The sequence below is a fragment of the Ambystoma mexicanum genome, chromosome 10 (genome assembly GCF_040938575.1).
Source record: "Ambystoma mexicanum isolate Mex_15411 chromosome 10, UKY_AmexF1_1, whole genome shotgun sequence".
Lineage (NCBI taxonomy): Eukaryota > Metazoa > Chordata > Amphibia > Caudata > Ambystomatidae > Ambystoma > Ambystoma mexicanum.
The window spans coordinates 1626787768-1626808340 of NC_090932.1; the positions used below are offsets into that span (position 1 = coordinate 1626787768).

General features: G+C 46.5%; 1 protein-coding gene across 2 annotated transcripts in view; it reads right to left on the reverse strand.

The window, feature by feature from the left end:
• The window catches only part of ZDHHC8 (zinc finger DHHC-type palmitoyltransferase 8), a 346441-nt gene that overhangs the window by 65788 nt on the left and 260080 nt on the right, over positions 1-20573 (reverse strand). For both annotated transcript variants that reach the window (XM_069620016.1, XM_069620017.1), the window contains exons 4-6: positions 17961-18133; positions 8325-8427; positions 7158-7249 (exon numbers count right to left, since the gene is read on the reverse strand). In XM_069620016.1, the coding sequence (XP_069476117.1) occupies positions 7158-7249; positions 8325-8427; positions 17961-18133 (368 nt within the window). The remainder of the gene's footprint in view (positions 1-7157; positions 7250-8324; positions 8428-17960; positions 18134-20573) is intronic.

A 20573-nucleotide genomic window follows, 5' to 3' on the forward strand; every position in this document is an offset into this window, starting at 1 on the left:
GCCTTGCGCTGCCACTGAGCTCTGAGACACTGCATGGGTTCTAGGGTGCCAGGCATTCCCAGGACTCCTCTCAGGGGCTTAAGACCCCAGCAATACTGTTGTGCACTGCTGCTTGTTTCGTTTACCCCCACTTCGCTAGAGGCATCGAAGCGCCAGACACCCCTCTTCCTTGTTTTGGGTACTCTCTTCTTTTCGGGTCAGCAACTTCAGAATTCTTTTCCTGCGCCCTGTATCTTCTTTTCAGCTGCACTGTCCATCTCATGGGCTGAAACGTGCCTGTCTGCATCTCTGGACCATTTCTCCATGGCCTACTCAGAGTCTTAGTTCGAAAACTCCTTTTCCCACCCCAACGTTATGCCTCCAGTGCAGTGGTCGAAGTGAGCGGGAGTGGTCGGGAGCGGTGCTCCTGTACTTTTTTTAATTACCTTTTACAGCTCCGATACTTTCATTTGAAAAAGAAACCGTTCCGGAATGGTTTCATTTTAAAATAAAAGTTTAGGAAGAAGTTGAAACGTGCACTTTCAGTGCACTGCACTGAACGTTCCCTTAAACAGCGGGTGCAAGTGTTTGTGGGGGGTGTATTTTGTGTGGGAGGGGAGTAGGTGACGGGGTTTGTGGGGAGCGGGTGCAGGCCAGCAGGGAACATAGTTCCACTACTTCTTTTCGTACACTTCGACCACTGCTCCAGTGGGACTTCGGCGTAGATCACCTATGACCACAACAAGACTCAGTGGTTTCCTACCACTCCTTAACCCTTTCACTTCCCAAACACACTCCGCTCTCTCTCCCTTTCATTTCCAGAGTTGTTGCCCTCTGAAGCCACGGGGCCTAGCGCTCTTATTTGTACATTCACAGTGAGGTTTTCTTTTACTGATATGTTTTTTTTTTTGTAGGTTTTTCGTAAGTGCAATTGTTCGGCCAAAGCCATCTTGGCGCTATCGCGCAGTAATGCGGCTGTCTATAGCAGGCAGCCTTAGAACCTACAACCGCAGGTGATGCCCAAATAGGTCCAAAGGGCACGATCTGGACTTTCTCACCGAGTGTCCAGTGATTTTCTGCAGGCAAGTTTTTCGACTTCTTAGGGGCCATGACAGGGAAACATTTTCCCTGGTCCTTTGGTGTCTTAAAAAGGGGTACAATTGAATTACAAGGGGATCGTGAGGATAGTTGTCTAGTAGAGAAAAAGGAACTCATCCTTTGCAATAACAACACGTCTCGGGAGGATAGCTCAGAGGCAATGGGCTCGACTTGGAAGCAAGACGACACGGAGCAACACAGGTTCGATCCCCGGGTCCGCGCTTACAAACCTCTGGGTATTAAGCACGTTATAAATAACCTATCATACCATAAAATGGATCTAAGGCCATACACAGCCTTATGGATGAGGCCCATTGATTTACAAGACACCGGGTGCTTGGCTAGGAGCCATTGCATTGGCGCAAGCCCAGTGAAGATATCACTGAGCCTATGAAGACAAATTACAGCAGCAAATTCTGTCCCCTTTTCACTTCGATGACTTTCTCGCGTCATCGTCTTGGTATAGGTCTCCAGCATGCTTCTGTTGCCATGCCCGGTCTTGACCTCATTAAGGATCTTACCCAACGCCTACCCATTTACTAGAAGGGGAGAGCGTTCACCCCCTTCACATCCTCTGAATGGTGTGCTTTTTTTTGTTAAGGTGGGCCACCATCCTTCATTCCATGTTGCCTCTCCGTCTGCCCCATTCAACAGCTTTCCACGCCTCTTTTTCCTGCTGTTGGTTTCCGGCCACCCTATTCGCTGTCAGTACCGCTCCACATTCTGGCCATTCCCTGCCTCTCGACCCCTTCTCCACACACACCGACCCCACGTGTACCATTCTTCGTGTGCCACGGTAAAGATACTGCATGGCAAAGACGCCGCACTAGAGAACCACACCACAAAGACTGCATCGAAAAGATGTCACCCCCTCTGCAGTTGAGTCCTAAGTTTGGAGGATGTGTACAGATAAGGTTTCCAAAGTCTGGTCTTCACAAAATAAAAGGATTAACAGTGATGATGCTGTGGGAAAAGATATCAATGGAAGGAGCTATTTTCTGCCAATTTATGTGAAAAGAGCAGTGTTTAAAGACCGAGGAGAACAGTTGATTAAATACCTGTTCTGCATATAGGATACTGCCTACATGCCTTACTCTGGATGCAGGTTCGAGACAGCCAAAATGTCTCTGGCCGCAAGACAGAATGCCAAGGGTCTGTCTTTGCATTGACTGCCAACACTTTCGTCTTTTGGATGTTACTTTTTGAGAGAAATGTTGGCCATCCAGTTTTTAATTGATGACAGATAGTCTCTCACTGTATTTGGTGTGGCATCTCTATTACCTGACATCTTTATCAAGATCTGGGTGTCATCGGCATAGTTGATACGAAAAGTTCATTATCGCGAATGAGATCTGCTAGAGGGCGTATGCAAATATTGAAAAACAAAGGGGACAGCGTCGACCCTTGAGGCACCCCACAATTCAGTGCCCTAGTTTGGGCGTGGAGGAAAAGGAGCTTTGTATGGTTAGGTTAACAAAGAGCGGATCCATTTTACCACTATCCCCAAAACCCCATCTATTTCTACATGGTCAAGATGGCCGATGGTTTCAAATGCTGCGGATAGATCCGGATCGGTCGAAGCCCCAGCCCCACCGCCATCCACTGCTTCCCTCAGTTGGTCTAAGAGTGTTGTGGTGAGCAATTCAGTACTGTTGCCCCTTCCGGAATCTGGACAGGGTCTTGTAAGGCATATTCCTCAACAAATCCCTGAAACTGCTTAATCCCTATGCGTTTCATCTGCTTCTGAGAAATGGCAGCCGTGAGAAGAGTCGAACATCGCCCAGATCCACACGGAACTAAGGTGAGCTGTTTAAGGAGGGGATATATATCCCAGTTCTTTTCCAGAAGCCTGATACTATTCCAGAATTCGGTGAGAAATTAAAAATGTCACAGACTGTATTATTTATCTGAATACCAGCCTTCAATTAATGGTTTCCCCTTCTTTCATCGCCTTTCTCTCCGGTAACCCTTTCTATATATTCGATTCCAGATCCACAGGCATCCAGCGACAAAGAGGCTCTAAAACAAAGCTTTATGCTTGGTACACAAAGTCATATTATGGGGCATGTCCTTTGTGAAAGAACAAAGCGATTCACATGCAATACCCCCTTTGTGGATACTCCCCTTACGTTCATCCCAGAGAGACTTCTCAAAAGCATGTTTTCATTGTGTCCATGTTTTTGGTAGAACCTTTTCCTACCAGGCATTGCTGGTAGATATCCAGTCACTTTATAATGTGTTACAATGACTGAAGTGTGTAAAAACCTGGCTTTGTACACAAATATAAAGTTGATGCTACATGTTGGGCGCTGATCTGAGCGCCAAAATGGTGAAAGGCGATAGCTTATATTTATACATGCAACTTAACAAAAATATGACATGCATTACTCATCATAATAGCATTTCTGATGTTTGTATCTGCTTAGGTTCACATGCTGTGCATTTAGTCCGACATCTAGTGGTAATCACAGAGTATTGCATCTTTCTCTCGAAGATAGAAAGAGGACATCACTTCCTCGACCTCCCTCCCTGTCCCCCCCTTGCATTGCAGCAGCTCTGCCTCTTTGCATCCCACTCTGTATCAAATTGCGATCTTAAAAAGGTAGACATTTGCGAATAACAGTTCTTGATGGATCTACCACCGCTGGTTTGTTTGCTTCCTCCTGTGGGATCTCTGTTTGTTTGAAGCGTCCCCACCAAGCATGCTAACTAACCACTTCTCCTCAACGGGCCCCCGCTTCCTGAATTTCTGCTACTACCCACAAGCATCGCAATAATCCCAACAGTGCGTTGTCTTGCTCTGTTGTCAGCCCTGTCAGATTTTCGAGTCTCTGCCCTGATGAACAGTAGTAACATCCAAATCAAATATTTTAATTCTAGCTTTTGAAAAAGGAGGATTTCCACTTTTACATGGGGTAGTTGTTTGCAGTTTTACGCAGCTTTGAGAAGGGCCAACGCTTCGCCTAAATTTTGCAGTTCTGTTTTCCTGGCATTTCCTTTTGCCCATTCCTGTAGTCAGCCTAGGTTCCCATCAGAAGCAGTTTTCATCACTGTTCCCTTTTTCCAATCCACGAATATCTTCAGTTTCCATTCAGTTCCACCTCCATTTTTTCATCAAACTCTCCCCGCTGACTCAATTGCAGCCATGAGGCAGAACATCTAAGGGCTGGCTGCTTCTCCAAGGCCCCCGTAGTGCCGGAACACACCCAAACTCCCATGTAAGCTGCACACGTTTGCCTTGCTCAAGAAGTGAGCAATCAGTGGCCCTCCAGAGATTTTGGCCACAACTCCCATGATCCCTCACCATTGGCTATCTTGGCTAGGGAGGATGAAAGTTGTAGGCCAAAGCATCTGTACGGCTACACGTTGCCCACCACTGCCCTAAACCCATAGACTATGCCCAAATGTTTTTTTTTCAATGAAAGAGGGCTTTCTCGGTCCAGTGTGTGGAAAAGTGGCCAAGTGCATAGAAAGAGCCCTCTGGGTTGCCTCCAATGCCTCAGCAAAAGCTCACGGCTCTTCATACTCATGGACGGAAGGAGTGGCGGCTGCCGGCCCATTTCATCCTGTCTGAGTTCCAGAGTCTATTTGTAGCAGAGCCGCCGGGCACTCTACCTCATTTGCAAGGACGTTCAGCTTTAATGCAGCTTGAATCAGCATATATCCAATTTAGCGTCTGTCTGGGAGGCGGTAATGCCTGTTTTACAGAGTTTCTCCATAACTGCCTGTACCGTGCAGCAACCTGTCTTAAAACCGGTAGTCTAAACAGGTTCACACTGTGAAGGCCGCCCTAGAGAAGATGCTGCGGCTCGCCCCTTGACCTCTATGGTTATGATCCAGGATTCCGCTACTGTGCGGCTCCAAAAGGCGCCGTAAAACAAGACTGTGTCACCGAGATCAGACCACAAGTGTTTGTCACCCAGCTTCTTCTGCTGGTGTCACCAGCGTACATCAAGTAGCACCCAGTGCCTCAGAGATGGCAGGACCTCGCGGGGGCCTCAACACCCTGTCCCGCACATCCAGGGAGAGGCGAGTGGGAGGGGACTGTGGTGCCACGCTGCAGTCCCGTTCAGGTTCCAGTAAACAAACCAGTGGGGTTGTCATGGATCTAGGCGATTACCGCGCCGTGTTTACTGCGACCCCCTTTTCACACCATATATATTGATTTGATTTGTCATTTGTATTGCACATATCCCTGAGGAACCAAGCAGCAAGCTGCATCTAGGTGCAGGTCTTATCTGGATTAGATGGACCGTTGTCATTGACATAGCATTATTCAAATGAATGTGTCTTTAGTTGCTTTCTGAAGACCGACAGTGATTCTAGAATGACGGCACCCTGTTTACTGCGACCCCCACAGAGGGGGTTGACCCTGCAGCTCCCCCATCCCCCACATATATATGGGGTAAAAAGGGGGTTGAAATAAATAAAAAGTCTGCATTTTTGGACGTCGCAGTAAACAGGGCGCAGTAATTGTATAATCCTGGTTGTCACTAGGGGTACCCAAGCCTTGGGAGAACGCACAGGAGTGGCAGCACCATCTTCCTATTCACCTAGGCCATTCCCCTTCGTCTCACCTTTTTGCCCGCCAGTTTGCCTGTAATTTAACCCAATTCTTGCCGTACTCCACTCCGGAGTGCAATAAAAGCTGAATAGGGACTATCAACAGGGTTCATTTTCCCTATGCGCTGCACATCAGGTCTTTTGCTTTTAGTTCGGCTAAGCATTCCGCCGAGTTTATTTTGAGCATTCTGTGGATGGCAATAGAGGTAGTCGCCCAGATCGTTAACTCGTTGCCAGTCGGTACAGCCCTCCAATCAGGTGATTATCGTCAAATCAGAGCTCCTCTAATGCCAATTCTACTCCATAGGTCTATTAAAGGCTGGCAGACGCCCTCTGTGGCAGCACACAATGATTCTCTGCCATCACTCCCTGTTTAATTTAGAGCACTCTGTCCTTAACACGGTTACATGTCTTTATACCGAAATATTTTATATTGAATGCACATATCTCGAACATTTTATAACCAAAAATGTTACAGTGAATGGACTTTTTTGGGGGTAAGGGTCCTCCCAAACCCCCATTTCCTACCCCTAAAAACCCACCCCAACCGGTTCCCGAAAATATTTAACCCTTTAGCCCTAAATGCATTCTATATACAATTTTTCATTATAAAAGTTTCGATATATAATCATTCTTTATCAAATATTTCGATATAAAGACTGCATACCCCTTAATGCATGGAGTACTGTTACGGCATTGTAGCCCTTGCCCCGCGGGCTAAACCCGCTGTTTGTTATATTACCTTGCCCTCATTATTGACCCTCTACAAGCGTAAATGTATAAGGGATATATTGATTTATTTGCATTTTCAAAGCACTCTCACAGCCCGCGGGCATCGAGGCGCTGTTATAAGAAACTATATATTCTTTTTAGTTGCGTAATTGTTTTTTTTCTTAGTTGCGTATTTATAGCGCGCTTAAATACGCAGAGGTTTCTAAGCACAGACCCGAGGATCGAACCTGTGTTGCTTTGTGTCGTTTTTCTTCCAAGGCAAACACGTTGCCGCTGAGCTATCCTCCCAGGGCATATATGGTGGCTGGTACCGCGCTGCCAAGTGAGCATTTACAGATTTTGGGTGGATCTTGCCTGCTCAGGCCCTACCCTGTCTACGCCTCTGTGGTATAGCCCTCGTTGGCGGGCTATAATGTTTTATTAGTTGCACCCAGTGGGCTACAGTTAAAAAGGAGCAGTACCAATCTGGCAACCCTCTCACACAATGAACAAGAACGTGTTCGACTTGTGATGTTTTTGAAAAATTAAGTTGACTGTTTGTACCATTAGAACCGTCAATAACACCACCTATTATTACAGCTCCTAGAAGTGGCTGGAATCTGCCATGAAGTGCTACATAAAATGTAATAATATTATTATTATCATGGACAGCAATGCACTTGATTTCTACATCCACATCCCATGTTTTCTGTCAAAGGCAAGCCACGATGAAGCCACCACCCGCCTGTGGCTTCTTCTCGGGCCTATTGTTGCCCCCCATCCTCGGAACTGTATCCTCAACTTACCTCGGCGCCATGGGGCTGCAGAGAACATGTTCCACGTTGCCATAGCATCCTCGAGTGAAAGGATTAACGCCTCCGCGGAACTTGCCCGTCACCTACAACAACACAAAACCAATACAGTAATCAGGCTCCCAGCATGTAAATGTTTAAGATGGCGCCACAGTCCAAAGTGGCTTGCAGAGAAATTGTGCCAAGGAACTTGTTAAAAGTATTCCCAGGGAAAAGAAGGACCCACTGTGCTGGTATGGATCAGAAATCTGTAACAAAAATCCATCAATGTAGCCATAGGCGACTAGGGCCCCGAAGCAAGTGGGAAGCTTGAACAGCTTTGGTGGGAGCCAGAGGCCTCACTACTGGGAGGTTGGGGGGTGGGCTATAGCACCGGGTCTTTTGGTTGTAGTCCCGGATAGAAGCTCAGGGTCAAGAACCGAAAGGCTAGCTAGCCACATGGCTTTATATCGGGAGCCTAATCTGCTGTTTGGAAGCCATGGTCCCGAATCCGCAAGAGGAGAGGGGCTGTGAGAAAGTGAACACAACAACTGTGCAACAAAAGACACACCTGCGGATAGCAACGGCATGCCCTACAACGCAAAACACCCTGTCTAGGAATCATTGCGATTGCTATTCAATTCCTTTCCCTGAGCCCAGGAGGTCAGATGGAAGAGGAAACAGCTGCCAGAGGGCAACCCTTGATTGTGCTGGGAATATTCTGGGAATTACCAATTGGTTTAGAGGACTTTAGAAGATGTACTGCATTGCTTCAAAATCCTTGCGGGAGCGAGACTTCCAAAGTTATGTTATGTTATTTGCCATTTATATAGCGCTCTATATATTATTGGTATGACCTCAAAGCGCTTGTGGGTTGAACGCCCTCGAGGACCGAAGCCCAGGTCAGTTGAGAGAGAAGGGTGTCATAGGGTGCTTGGGTGCACAGGTTATGTGCGCAGCTGATGCGATTGCTTGATGGTAGCTGCATCCTAGAATTAGGTGTAGTGGTATCGAGAACAGTTGAATGTGTGCAGTCTGGAGGTTGGACTCCGAGAGTGGGTTCTGGCTGCGTTAGGTGAGGTGTTCCATAGCCTTCCTCGTGCGCCATCATCCTCCTACCAGTACCCACCTACCTGGGTTCAGGCCCTCCCACGCCCACCACCGTTGCAGCATATACTGTACCTGCTCATTCGTTGTGCGGCCACGGGCCACGAGGACCATATGGAACCCGGTCAGCCCAACGACGGGAATAAAGAACAGGCCCGCTACGCACATGACTCCCATCCTGGAGATCGGGGTTAAGGAAACTGGAGAGGGATAAAGTCATGCACAACAAGTACACATTGTTTCATGGAACTTGATGGTCAGAGTCATGTCTGTTTCATGCAGTGAACGGGAGCAACCAGCAGAACCTTCAACAGTACTTGACTCTGCTTGAATTATACAAAACAAGCCAGAACCAGGGGTGTAATTTTTGGGGGGAAATGGGTGTTTGTCCCCCCCAAATTTTGTGGCACATGATTATGTCCCACTCATTTTGCAGGGGCCCCCATTTCGATCTCATGCCCCCCTACCCTCCCGAACATTTTCAGCAAAGTTACTCCACTGACCAGAACGAGTAAAACCAGGGACCGGGTGCTGGATGCCGTAGACATGGGCTACAACCGAGCCCCATTCAATCAACATGAAGTGTGAAAAAACCTCAAGACCTGGTTATTTACCTAATTCCTCATAATAGTCCATAGCCTGCCTGCACCATCACTATGTTCATGCTGTTCTGGTTTACCCTGTGAATCTACTCTAGCAATCCGCATCTGTATTAACTTTCCCGTAACTATATCTCCTGTAATGTTGTCTACTGGGCTCATGCAATTGGAACAAGCGCCCTGATGCCCACCGATTTCCACCAGTTCCTTTACACACAACACAGTGTTAAAAATAACTTCATAGAAAGCTTGAGTCATCTAACGCACCATTATCCCAGACATAGGCACGGGAAGCTCCCTGTGGGACTAATATTGGTGACCTCCAAGTCATGCATTACCTGTTTTTGGATTAAGTTTGTGACACGTTCAATAGTACATTGCCTCTGACTAGATGACCATTGTGCCGGGCAAACACCACCAAAGGCCCCTTGCAAAGGCAACGGGCAGAATTCAGATCCTCTTAAAAGTGGGGGGCACTAGTCCCTGAGCAGGGAGTCTACCTGGCCTATACTGATGAGCCAACAGTGGAAAGGAACAGCATGTGTGCCCCTTGAAGAAGACGGACCATCTAAATAGCTACTAACATTGATGTCTCCCATGTTCAGGCGCAACGTCTTAAACCCACCAATCCTTCTAAGGTTCATCCCAACACAAAACTCCCCTAGGCTGGCATAACCAGAATCCTCAGTAACCTACCAGGTAATCTTCTCTGCTTCCCGCTCCCCCTTTATGCGAGGAGCGCGCGTCACTGCGTGCAATTCACAGAATAAGACATCGGCTTCCATGCAAGATTATTCTTAGGTGGAAGAAGGGTTTATGTGGGGCGCTCACTGTGCTGTTCTAACGCGCTCTGTAAGTGTTCTGATTGCTCCTCGCCGTTCTATTCTAGCCAGCTCTGTAGGTGTTCTAATGCGGATGGATTGATTAATGTGGGTTGGGTGTCTATTCTCCTCCTTGGGTGCTGGGGCTGGTGTTAAGGAATGACTGGAGCAGGGCCAGCGGACATGGGCGTGTCCAGGGAATGGCCTGCGGTGGCACTTGCCAACCCTGGAATCTGATTGGCCAACCAAGGGGCCACCCCATTATCCTAAACTATGATCATTATCCGGCAGGACTTTAATTTGAACGGCATGACGAGTGACCGACCTTTCATTTATAGGAGCCACCCCTGCATAAATCAGTGCCCCACTTGGGCCACCCAGTGAAAAGAGTCTGGACAGGCCACTGCCACCGGATCCCCGATTGCTGAATATAAAAGCATAGGATCACACCGGTTGAGAGCCTTCACACCCAGTTGGCTTCTTTCCCATGATTTTTCCAGAAAATATTAATTTCTGTGAAGACGGGAACACCTACACTGAACATTGATTCAGTCATGTAAGTATTCATTTATTATTTCTGTAGCTTTGTGCCATTGCACTTTGCTTTATTGAAAGCCCTTACTCAATGCTGTTTTTTTTTTTTAACATGAAATAACAAAAGAAAGTTACACGTTTGCTAAGTTGCAACACTCAACATTACCAAGACGACGATGGAATCTGGGACTTGCTTGAAGAATTTGCAGTGATCGCCCTTCAAGAAACATGGGCTGTGGAAGAAATGCACTGCGAGGGGGAGGAACACCATACAAAAAGCTCCCACTCAGGGTGATAATAAAGGAAGACCAAAGGGAGGCCTTCGGATCAGCGCCATAAACTCCTATACGCTACATCCCGTCGAAGCATCATCGGAGCATATCCTGGCGGGATAAATGACAGGAAATTGCTTGAGGTCACTGATCATGAATATATACGACCCGCCGGGATGCAATCATACCTCTGCAGCCATGAAATATCTTGAGTGCTTGTTGAGATCTCTTGAATTTACAACAGCTATTCCTACGTTTATTGAGGCAGCTTGTAATGCAAAACCTCCCCGTGTCGCAAGCTGAAAACTGGCTACACATCTCCCTTGCCAGGCGGAAGCAGTCCAGCAGTAACGCTAAGGGGCTGAACTCGCTCCAACGGTTCAGAAGTTATGGCTTTGGTATGCTTAACGGTAAATGCAAGGGCGACTCTCCAGGTGACTGCACTAGGATCGCTTCCACCTGCTCCTCCACTATGGACATTAATGGTCGATGCAAGGGCGACTCTCCAGGCGATTGCAGTAGGATCGGTTCCACCTGCTCCTCCACTATGGACATGAACGGTAGGTGCAAGGGCAACTCTCCAGGTGACTGCACTAGGATCGCTTCCACTTGCTCCTCCACTATGGACATTAATGGTAGATGCAAGGGCGACTCTCCAGGCGACTGCACTAGGATCGGTTCCACCTGCTCCTCCACTATGGACATTAACGTTCAATGCAAGGGCGACTCTCCAGGCGACTGCACTATGATCGCTTCCACCTGCTCCTCCACTATGGACATGAACGGTAGATGCAATGGCGACTCTCCAGGTGACTGCACTAGGATCCCTTCCACCTGCTCCTCCACTATTGACACGAACAGTAGATGCAAGGGCGACTCTCCAGGTGACTGCAGCAGGATCGGTTCGACCTGCTCCTCCACTATGGACATTAACGGTCGATGCAAGGGCGACTCTTCAGGCGACTGCGCTAGGATCCCTTCCACCTGCTCCTCCACTATTGACATGAACGGTAGATGCAAGGGCGACTCTCCAGGTGACTGCACTAGGATCGGTTCGACCTGCTCCTCCACTATGGACATTAACGGTCGATGCAAGGGCGACTCTCCAGGCGACTGCACTAGGATCGCTTCCACCTGCTCCTCCACTATGAACATTAACGGTAGATGCAAGGGCGACTCTCCTGGCAACTGCACTAGGATCCCTTCCACCTGCGCCTCTACTATGGACATGAACGGTAGATGTAAGGGCGACTCTCCAGGCGACTGCACTAGGATCCGTTCCACCTGCTCCTCCACTATGGACATGAACGGTAGATGCAAGGGCGACTATCCAGGCGACTGAACTAGGATCGGTGCCACCTGCTCCTCTACTATGGACAACCGCTTTATACATGAACGTTATTTCTACATCACTTTGGATTTGGAAATTGAACATAGAGAGGAGAGCAACCATCTCCCGCTCATTGTTACATGCGTGTCTCACCCGATAGAACCAGCTTGGGATCTTGCTGGACGCATCGACTGTAACACTAATGCCAACCGTCTTAAATGAAAACCTGGTAAACTCACCCCACTAATGAATACCTGACTAACATCTGGCATGCCGCTCAATCCTTACCCAAAAGACAATACCCTACGGACTACTGTGGGGTTCATGGCAAAGGTCACATGTTTTTGGAAAAGTACGAAGCTTTCATTAATGACATTGTATCATTCACCTTTCGGAAACCCCTTACCTCTGATAGAAAGCTTACCAAGATGGAAGGTAAAACTAATCTCGTCCACAAATATGTATTCAACGTGGAGCTACGGAACAGAAAAAGAGATCTAAGGAAGGACCTCAGAAATGTGATCTGGAATATCGCTGAGGCTCATTCCATTACCGATCGCTGCTTCAAACTGAAATCAGAGTATCGTCAATTGCCAATACAGGCGCTCACTTAAATTGACACTATGCAGAGACCTGATCCTGATCTCTAGGGATCAAGATTCCTGTACGTTTTGGAAGCTCGTAAAGGCCAACACGGGAAATTCAAAGATGGCGGGAGGCCCCTCTTAAAGGTTTGGGAGGAATATATCCTAGGCACTCTTGGCCTGGATGATGGAGACCCACGTGGTACCCCCTGGCGAGGAGCGGACTGGAGATTCGCCCGTGCTTGAAAAAACATTTTGAAATATATCAAGAAAAGTAAGAATTCCAGAGCGCCAGGCCCAGATGGCATCTCTAATGCCCTAACGAAACCCAATCTGGATGAATGGAGCAACACCTTATTTCTCCTTTTTGAAATACATCAGCCGGAGCAGACAATTTCCAGAGTCCTGGACAAAGAGTGTTATAGTTCCATCTACAAATGTGGGTCACATTCAGATCCGTCAATATATAGGATACTCGCCATGTTGGATGCACCGGCAGGAGAATTTTGTGAGAACTCTATTGGAGGATTTAAACGTCTGGGTAGAAAGTAATCAGATTCTGCCATTTAACCAAACAGGCTTCAGAAAAGCCTACTCCACTACAGACAATAGCATCACCCTTGTCTCCATGATCAAAAGCGCCTGCAATCGGCACAAAATAACCATATATGTGGCATTTGTTGACCTCAGTGCCGTGTTTGACCCTGTCAACACATATAAATTGTGGTGCAAACTAAAGGAATCGGGCTTGCCATTTGACCCGTTGATCATCATAAGCGCATTATATAATAACACTACAGTTAGAGTGAGAATTGATAAGGGTCAATCGTCGCCCCTCTTACTACCATTCAGGGACTGAAGCAAGGCTGCATACTTGCCCCTTTATTGTTCAATCTTTCAATGGACGACCTAATCACTTTCCTTGGCCACACCAGCATCTCAACCCCCAGGGTGGGAAACACCAAAATAATCTGTTAGGGGTATGAGGATGACCTTTTGGTTCTCGATTACACACCAAGAGGACTCCAAGCCCTGCTCATGGAATTATCAATCTACGCAACAATTAAGAATCTAGAGATCAATTTGAAAAAGAACAAAATGATGTCCTTTATGGCAGGTAAGAAAAGACCTCCGAAAATCAAATGTAAATGGCTCTTAGAAGGATGTTAAGATTGAACAAGTGGGGGAGTAGAAGTATCTTGGAGCCTCAATGGACGACCGTCTAAGGTGGAAAGCCAATTTGGCTGCACTGGAAGTGGATACTTGTCAACTCCTTTGAGCTCCCTACAGTTCTTGACAAAAGATAGCGGTTATTCAATTTCCTCGCTCGTCAGTATATATAAGGCAAAGATTGTTCTTAAACTGATGTATGGCATCGAGGTGTTGGGTGAAAAGAGCAAAAATGTGTTGAGCAGATTGGAGTTTCTAAGTTTAAAATCTGTGTTGCAACTTTCTAATAGAGGTCCACCATCTTTATGCTCCTTAGTGTCTCTTAAAACGATGCGTTACGTTGTGTACCATCACAAATTGGTCAACGCCGGACCCCACACTTTCCCATCGGCTGTTTTAGATGAAGCCTTTACGATTCCTAAGCTTCCTAATGCATCTACTTGCTCTAACATCATTGAGGTGGGACCCATGTGGAAGCAAAAATTGAACATTGACATAAATAACATGACAAGATACAACTACAAAAAGACTTCTCAAATCCAAAATATGGAAACTTGATCACGAGCAAAATTGGATTGATTTGGCTGCAAAGAGATGCAACAAAGATTACGCAGGTTTACGTGAACCACAATCTCGACACCGTTGAGACGCTTTCCCAAACTCCTTTTAACACACTGATAATATACAAATAAAATGTATTTTGGTAGAAACACATGAAATACTGGGGGCCAGACATGGCGTCCCAAGAGAGGAACGGAAATGTAGATTATGCCTCTCCAACGTAATTGAGTCTGCGAAACATCTACTCTGCGCTTGCCATAATACCCAAGAACTCAGAATCAATGCAATACCCGGAACAAGGGTCTGTAGGTTTCTGTATGTAGGTAGCGACTGTCTATGGCTGCAGTACATCGAAGGCAATAATATAATGCTGATTTATCATCTAAGATGTGGGCGCGTATGAAAGCTTGACCGGACATGGGGAATTAGCGACTGGGATATTTGCCATGACTGTATGGCTGGCACAGTTCATAAAAGTCTTTTTTATTTATGTTTATTGTCTTAAGACTTTGGAATCTGACGTTTTTTTATTTTCTGTTTTTCCTTCCTGGCTAAGACCTATTGCAACTTTTATAAAAAGCCATATGTATGGCTGTATTATAAAAAAAATAAAAAAAAATAAAAAGAAAGTGGGTTTTGAAAGGAGGATGTCTTTATTAGGCTAACACGCCCATCAGGAAGTATGCACTACTGACCACAGTCAAATCCAGGGTGGAAATGTACAGCCCATTGCTTGCTTCGACAATGTAACAGTACAAGTTAACAATGAAAGCAGACACGCGTTTCATGCATAACATTTTCTCTTCCTCAGGGCTCGGATTACAAACAGTTGTGTTGTGTAGTCCCAGGGTCTCTGGTTCACTCATATATAAGCACTGCCATGTCTTCTAAAAGGATGCTTCTTGCAGTAGCAGTACCGCCTGCTTATTTTAGTGATTTTTGAAATGCTGCATTCTCCCTCTTGGGAATGGTATTTCTTCTAGTTTTAGTTCTCAATGTGCACAACATGGCTTTGCTGAACTCCCAGCTACTTTATTTTATGTACTGTAGCTCATGTTCTCTGAGGCACAAATGCTTTCTTATTCCCATCAACAAAGTGATAAAAAAAATATCCTTGGTTCGCTTAACAGTTTTATTACCATTAATGACTACGTGAGGTAGAAATCAATCAATCGCAGGCTGAGCTCTAGTATTGTGATCAGACACCAAATGCAGCCTGATACAGCTTATGCAACTAATGAGACATTTGCTCATTATTATTATTATGGCATTTAGGGAGCAACGGAACGCTTTACAGAGGTAAACAACAACACGGATGCATGTTTAGAAGTAATGCTGAGGAGAATTGACAAAAGGAGGAGTTACCACAAGCCTTTTATCCTTCTGACTCATGTTGAATTGACGGTTCTTCCAGACAGCTTCGGCGCCAGTGCTGCGGTCCTGAGGACTGCATCCACCTTGGTTAGGAACAGGGGGCTACAGTTAGGGGTCACTGAGTATATATACAGGAGCCACGGTTAATTGGGACATGCATTGTCTGCCCTGATGAAGCTGTCTGCGGCACTGAAACAGAGAGGGCCTCTTGTGCCGTACTGTCCCTATGCAAAGCTGCTTGGCTAATGACATGAGGTTTAAGACTGTAATATTATAATATCAAATGTTTGGTTTTATTCGAATAATGTATGGCATGGAATTGTTTCGGAAGGTTAATTTGACTTCTTCAATGGAAAAGTGAAGATGTGGGTTTCTTGTACCACAGTCCTCAGTGTCACAGAGACTTAAAAGACAACCCTTGCTCCTCCTCAACACATAGGGCATGATGTTGCCCGCCCCTCGGTTTCCCGTCACCCGGTACAGCTGTACCCCTCCACTGTGCCCCTCTTTATCCTACACTCCACTGTACATCTGTTCTTACGTCTGAAAAGTGCTTCGTTGTACATCTGTACTGTTGTATATGCCTGCAAAGCGCTCCATTATGTATCTGTATTGTTGTACACCTTGTAAAGCACTCCGTTATGCATCTGTACTGTTGTACACCTCTGTAAAGCACTCTGTTATGCACCTATACTGTTGTACACCTCTGCAAAGTGCTCCATTATGTATCTGTATTGTTGTACACCTCTGTAAAGCGCTCTGTTATGCATCTATACTGTTGTACACCTCTGCAAACCGCGCCGTTATGTATCTGTATTGTTGTACACCTCTGTAAAGCACTCTGTTATGCATCTGTACTGTTGTACCCCTCTGTAAAGTGCTCGGTTATGTATCTGTATTGTTGTACACCTCTGTAAAGCTCTCTGGTATGCATCTGTACTGTTGTACACCTCTGTAAAGCGCTCTGTTACGCATCTGTAGTGTTGTACGCCTCTGCAAAGTGCTCTGTTACTTCTCGAAGCTAGGTCTGTACTCAACAAATTCCACAATAATTAGTACCCGCCGAGAGTCAAGCAGAATGTAAAACACATTCTGATTGGCTCTCTCTGGGTTGTTACCCGGCCGAGAAACCCTCAGACGGCATTTCCCTACTTTGTCCACGGCGGGGGGCGTGGGAGCCCCTGAGCCAATGAGGAGGCTCGGACCGGGGATGGCCCCGATTCGAGCCTCCACACGGCTGGAGGCTGCCATCGTCCCCCGCCGGGGATTCAGGTAAATTTTGTTTTTTCCCCTCCCTTACTCCTCCCCCCCGCCCTACCAACCCCACCTACCTTCTTACCTTTATTTTTTCGGGAGCGGACGCGCTGGGAACAGAACTGTTCCCAGCGGGTCCGCTCCCGATGGCCGTCATGGAAAGGGAAAACAGACTCTGTTTTCCCTTCCCCGGCAGCCATCTTCTCTGTCAATTTTATTTTATTCTGTTCCGAAATGCTGTAGCATTTTGAGACATAAAGAAATGCTTTTAGTACTCCGGTCTTGCAGGTCTTGTGGCCCGGGTTACTAATAGCAATATGCCCCTCGTGGCAGGGGCATTACCGAGTCAGGTAATGCCCTGGGTCCTTCGTTAAGGCCCTCGCTTCGTTCGGGCCTATAACTATGGGTCCCGGGGAATTACCTGACCATTTGCTAATGGTGCACGGGGGAGTCACCTACAATTGCCTTGTTTCAGCACCAGCCCATCCCCATTGCTTTCTGCCCGTTTAGGCAGGGGAGAGCAGCTTTCCAACTTGAACACACGGAGTGATCCTCTGCAAATCACATTATCAGGAAATCCTGTTGCTGAGGGGATCAGGGTGTTTCCGGCCAGAGTCATACCCCTGAACACACAACTCCAATAGCAGTAAAGACCACTTGAGGAACAAGTAAGTGTTGCAACAATATTAACTACTCCCGCCATAAGCTCCAAAACCATGCCCGGCCCACCCAGCGTGCAATGTCACTCTGGCCCATGATGCCCTATGTCTGAAATCTGCCAATTAATGCAATCATAACACACAGCAGACATTGAAGTAGCCTTGAGGGTAAATGTTTCGCCCCTGGTCCCTACAACCTATGCTTGAATGCAGCCTTATGCACATTTTAAAGCACTCTAACAGATCAGACCAATTGAAGGGTGCGAATGGAGTTTTCCGGATCTGGGATGACATTTTTTTGCTGGATCACGGAAATCTTGCTGCACGTCAGCACTTTGTTCAGGGTACTCGCACACACACCTAATGGAAATTGCCCCCAATAACAAACCTGGCCCACTCAAATGAAAATTCCTGGAACCGGGCCGGCTGCAGGGTTATGGGTGTTAACAGGAAATACCACCATGAATAACCCCCCCCCTCAGGAACATATTTCAAGCCAACCCCCCTCAGGAACATATTTCGGTGTTCGACGGTACTCCACTCCAAAGGATACGTGATGGTTGCGTGCACTGCCCCGAGATGCTGCGCGTGATTCAAAATGAAGAGTAGTCCGAAGCTGAAGACGCCGACCATGTGCACACTCAAAGACAGCAAAAAGAGGAAGAAATAGCGGTAGTTCCTCCGGCCGATGCAGTTGTTCACCCAGGGGCAGTGGTGGTCGAAATCCTGCAGGATTAGGGACAATGTCAATTCACATACCTGGCAACTAATAAAAAGAGCATGATCGCCTAGAGCATATGACACTGTATCTGATATAAAGGGGGTCTCGTCACGTCAAGTGTGTTTCATTTTCCATTCGGTTTGGGTCTATATGACCGAAAACATTTGACCTAATCACATTTGATCGAATTTACTTGACCTTTTTTCAGTCTAAAATCAAGGGGGAGACCCCCCAAGGCTCCCCCCACTTCCCCTCAACCTAATCTATACCCTTACCCATCGCCATATATACATTTAATGAAATTTGACTGAAAAAAAGGTCAAACAAAATTCGATGAAATGTTTTAGGTCAAATGTTTTTAGGTCAATTATGCTAATATCCTTCCATTCTAGGCTTCATGCGTCGGTGCACCCCGTTGGAGTGAAGATGCAGGTGGCCTATCAGAATGAATTCATGCCAACATTTTATTTCAGAGATGGACGAACACCATTAGGGCACTACGTGGGAACTTTCCAATTCCAAAATTGAAAAGTAACCTAAAAAAACATGGCACCCAAATGCATGCGATCTTCAACATTTGAAGTTTCTATATTCGTAGAACACAGAAAAGAAGGTTCATGCAGTGTTTGTTTGTTTATTTTATAGCACACCTGACCCAGGGGTATCTGGGCACTAGTGGATAATAAAACAGTTACGTGTTACAGTTCATACAGGGTAGTACATACATCACAAGATACAGGCAGGCAATACAGTTAATACAATAGTCTAAGCATAAGTACAGTAATGAGTGAAAAGAGGGAGCGTATGGACAGTCTAGGTGCATGATAGCGAGCAAAGATACGGTTAGTTCTTATTGAGTAGCCAGGTAATAACTCTACTTCTGAATAGTTCAAATGCTTGGATGGATTTGTTGTCCAATGGGAGTGAGTTCCATAGTTGGGTGGCCAGGACCGGGAAGCTGGCGCCGCCTGCTTTTTTTAAGGTTGTTTCTGGGTACCACTAGGCAGGAGGTGTTGGTGGATCTCGAAGAGCGGATGGAGGATCTCAGAGTGAATATGTCAGTGAGATAAGGGGGGCTCGGTGGTTCAGTGATTTGTGGGTAAGACAGAGTTTTTGGGTCCATTTTTTCTTGCATGGAAAGCCATTTGCAGAGTTTTCTGGTAGCTGAGATATGCTCTCTTCTGGGTATGTTTAAGGTGGCTCTGAGCGCATTGTTCTGCAGTGTCTGCAGTTTGTTGAGTATGGACTTATTGGCGCCTAAGTAGAGACCTAAAGTTGTCCGGTTTGGACTGTAGGAGTGCTCTGGCTAATATAAGGCAGTGGTGTTCAACCATTTTATAGTTCTTTATTTTTCTGTTGCAGTATGTGTCCTTATTGACATTTTCTAAAAAGATAAACAATAATGTTCTCAATCGCCATAAAATCGCTTGCAACAGAATAGACACCCACCCCTCCCCTTTGGCCCCACCTTCCCTGGGGAAACACAACCCTATGAAATGCCCCAAAACGTATTTCTATGCGGCCAATCAGTGTTCGAAGTGGGTGGGAGTGGTGCTATTCTACTTCTTTTTAAAAACATGTTTTACTGTTCCTATACTTTCATATTAAAGAGAACCCGTCCCCGGAATGGTTTCCTTTTTAAATAAAAGTGTGGAAAGAACATGAAACTTGCACTTCTGTGCGATGCACTGAACATTCCCTTAAACAGCAGGTGTGTCTGTTTGGGGGTTTGGATTGTGCGTGGGAGGGGGCGTGGTGATGGGGTTTGTAGGGAGCGAGGTAAGCCAGCCGGTGAAATAGTTCCACTACTTCTTTTTGTACACTTCGCAGAATGCAGTCAATAGTAAATGTTAAACCCAGTGCAGCCTATGAGCACGCCCTAATAGTCTCACTCAAATCTGCCTAACATCTTGCACCTGCGTGATAGATTGGAATCCTTGATATTTCTCCGGCAACTAGCACTTTGTGAGTCAAATGCGATAGTGAATGTCAACCTATAAGGATTTCACCGCAATCCTGTCTCCCTGTGGAAACAGTAGCTCCAACATAATACTCTATGGTGCTGTCGCAGCACCATCCAAAATGGCGCCTTTGCCACAACGCGTTTGCGATGTTGCACTCAACGTGACCCATCCAAGATGGCCGCCACCATGTTCAATGGCGGCTGGAGCTCCGATGGCATCCCAACACATAAGAACAGCGACTCCATACTGGAGGGTACATCGCTTCGCTCAGGTACGCTCCAGACACTGTTCTTCTCCCTGTATTAGTTCTCTTCCCGTTTCCCCTGTTTCCCGTCCTGGCATCTCTTCTCTGATCTTTTATCGTTCCCTGGCCTCTTCTTCTCCAGTTCCTATTCCTCCTACTTCCTTGACACCTTAAAGAATGCGGACTGCAGTATTCTTCCTCGTATTCCACCTACAAAACATCTACAAGGGTTTTATA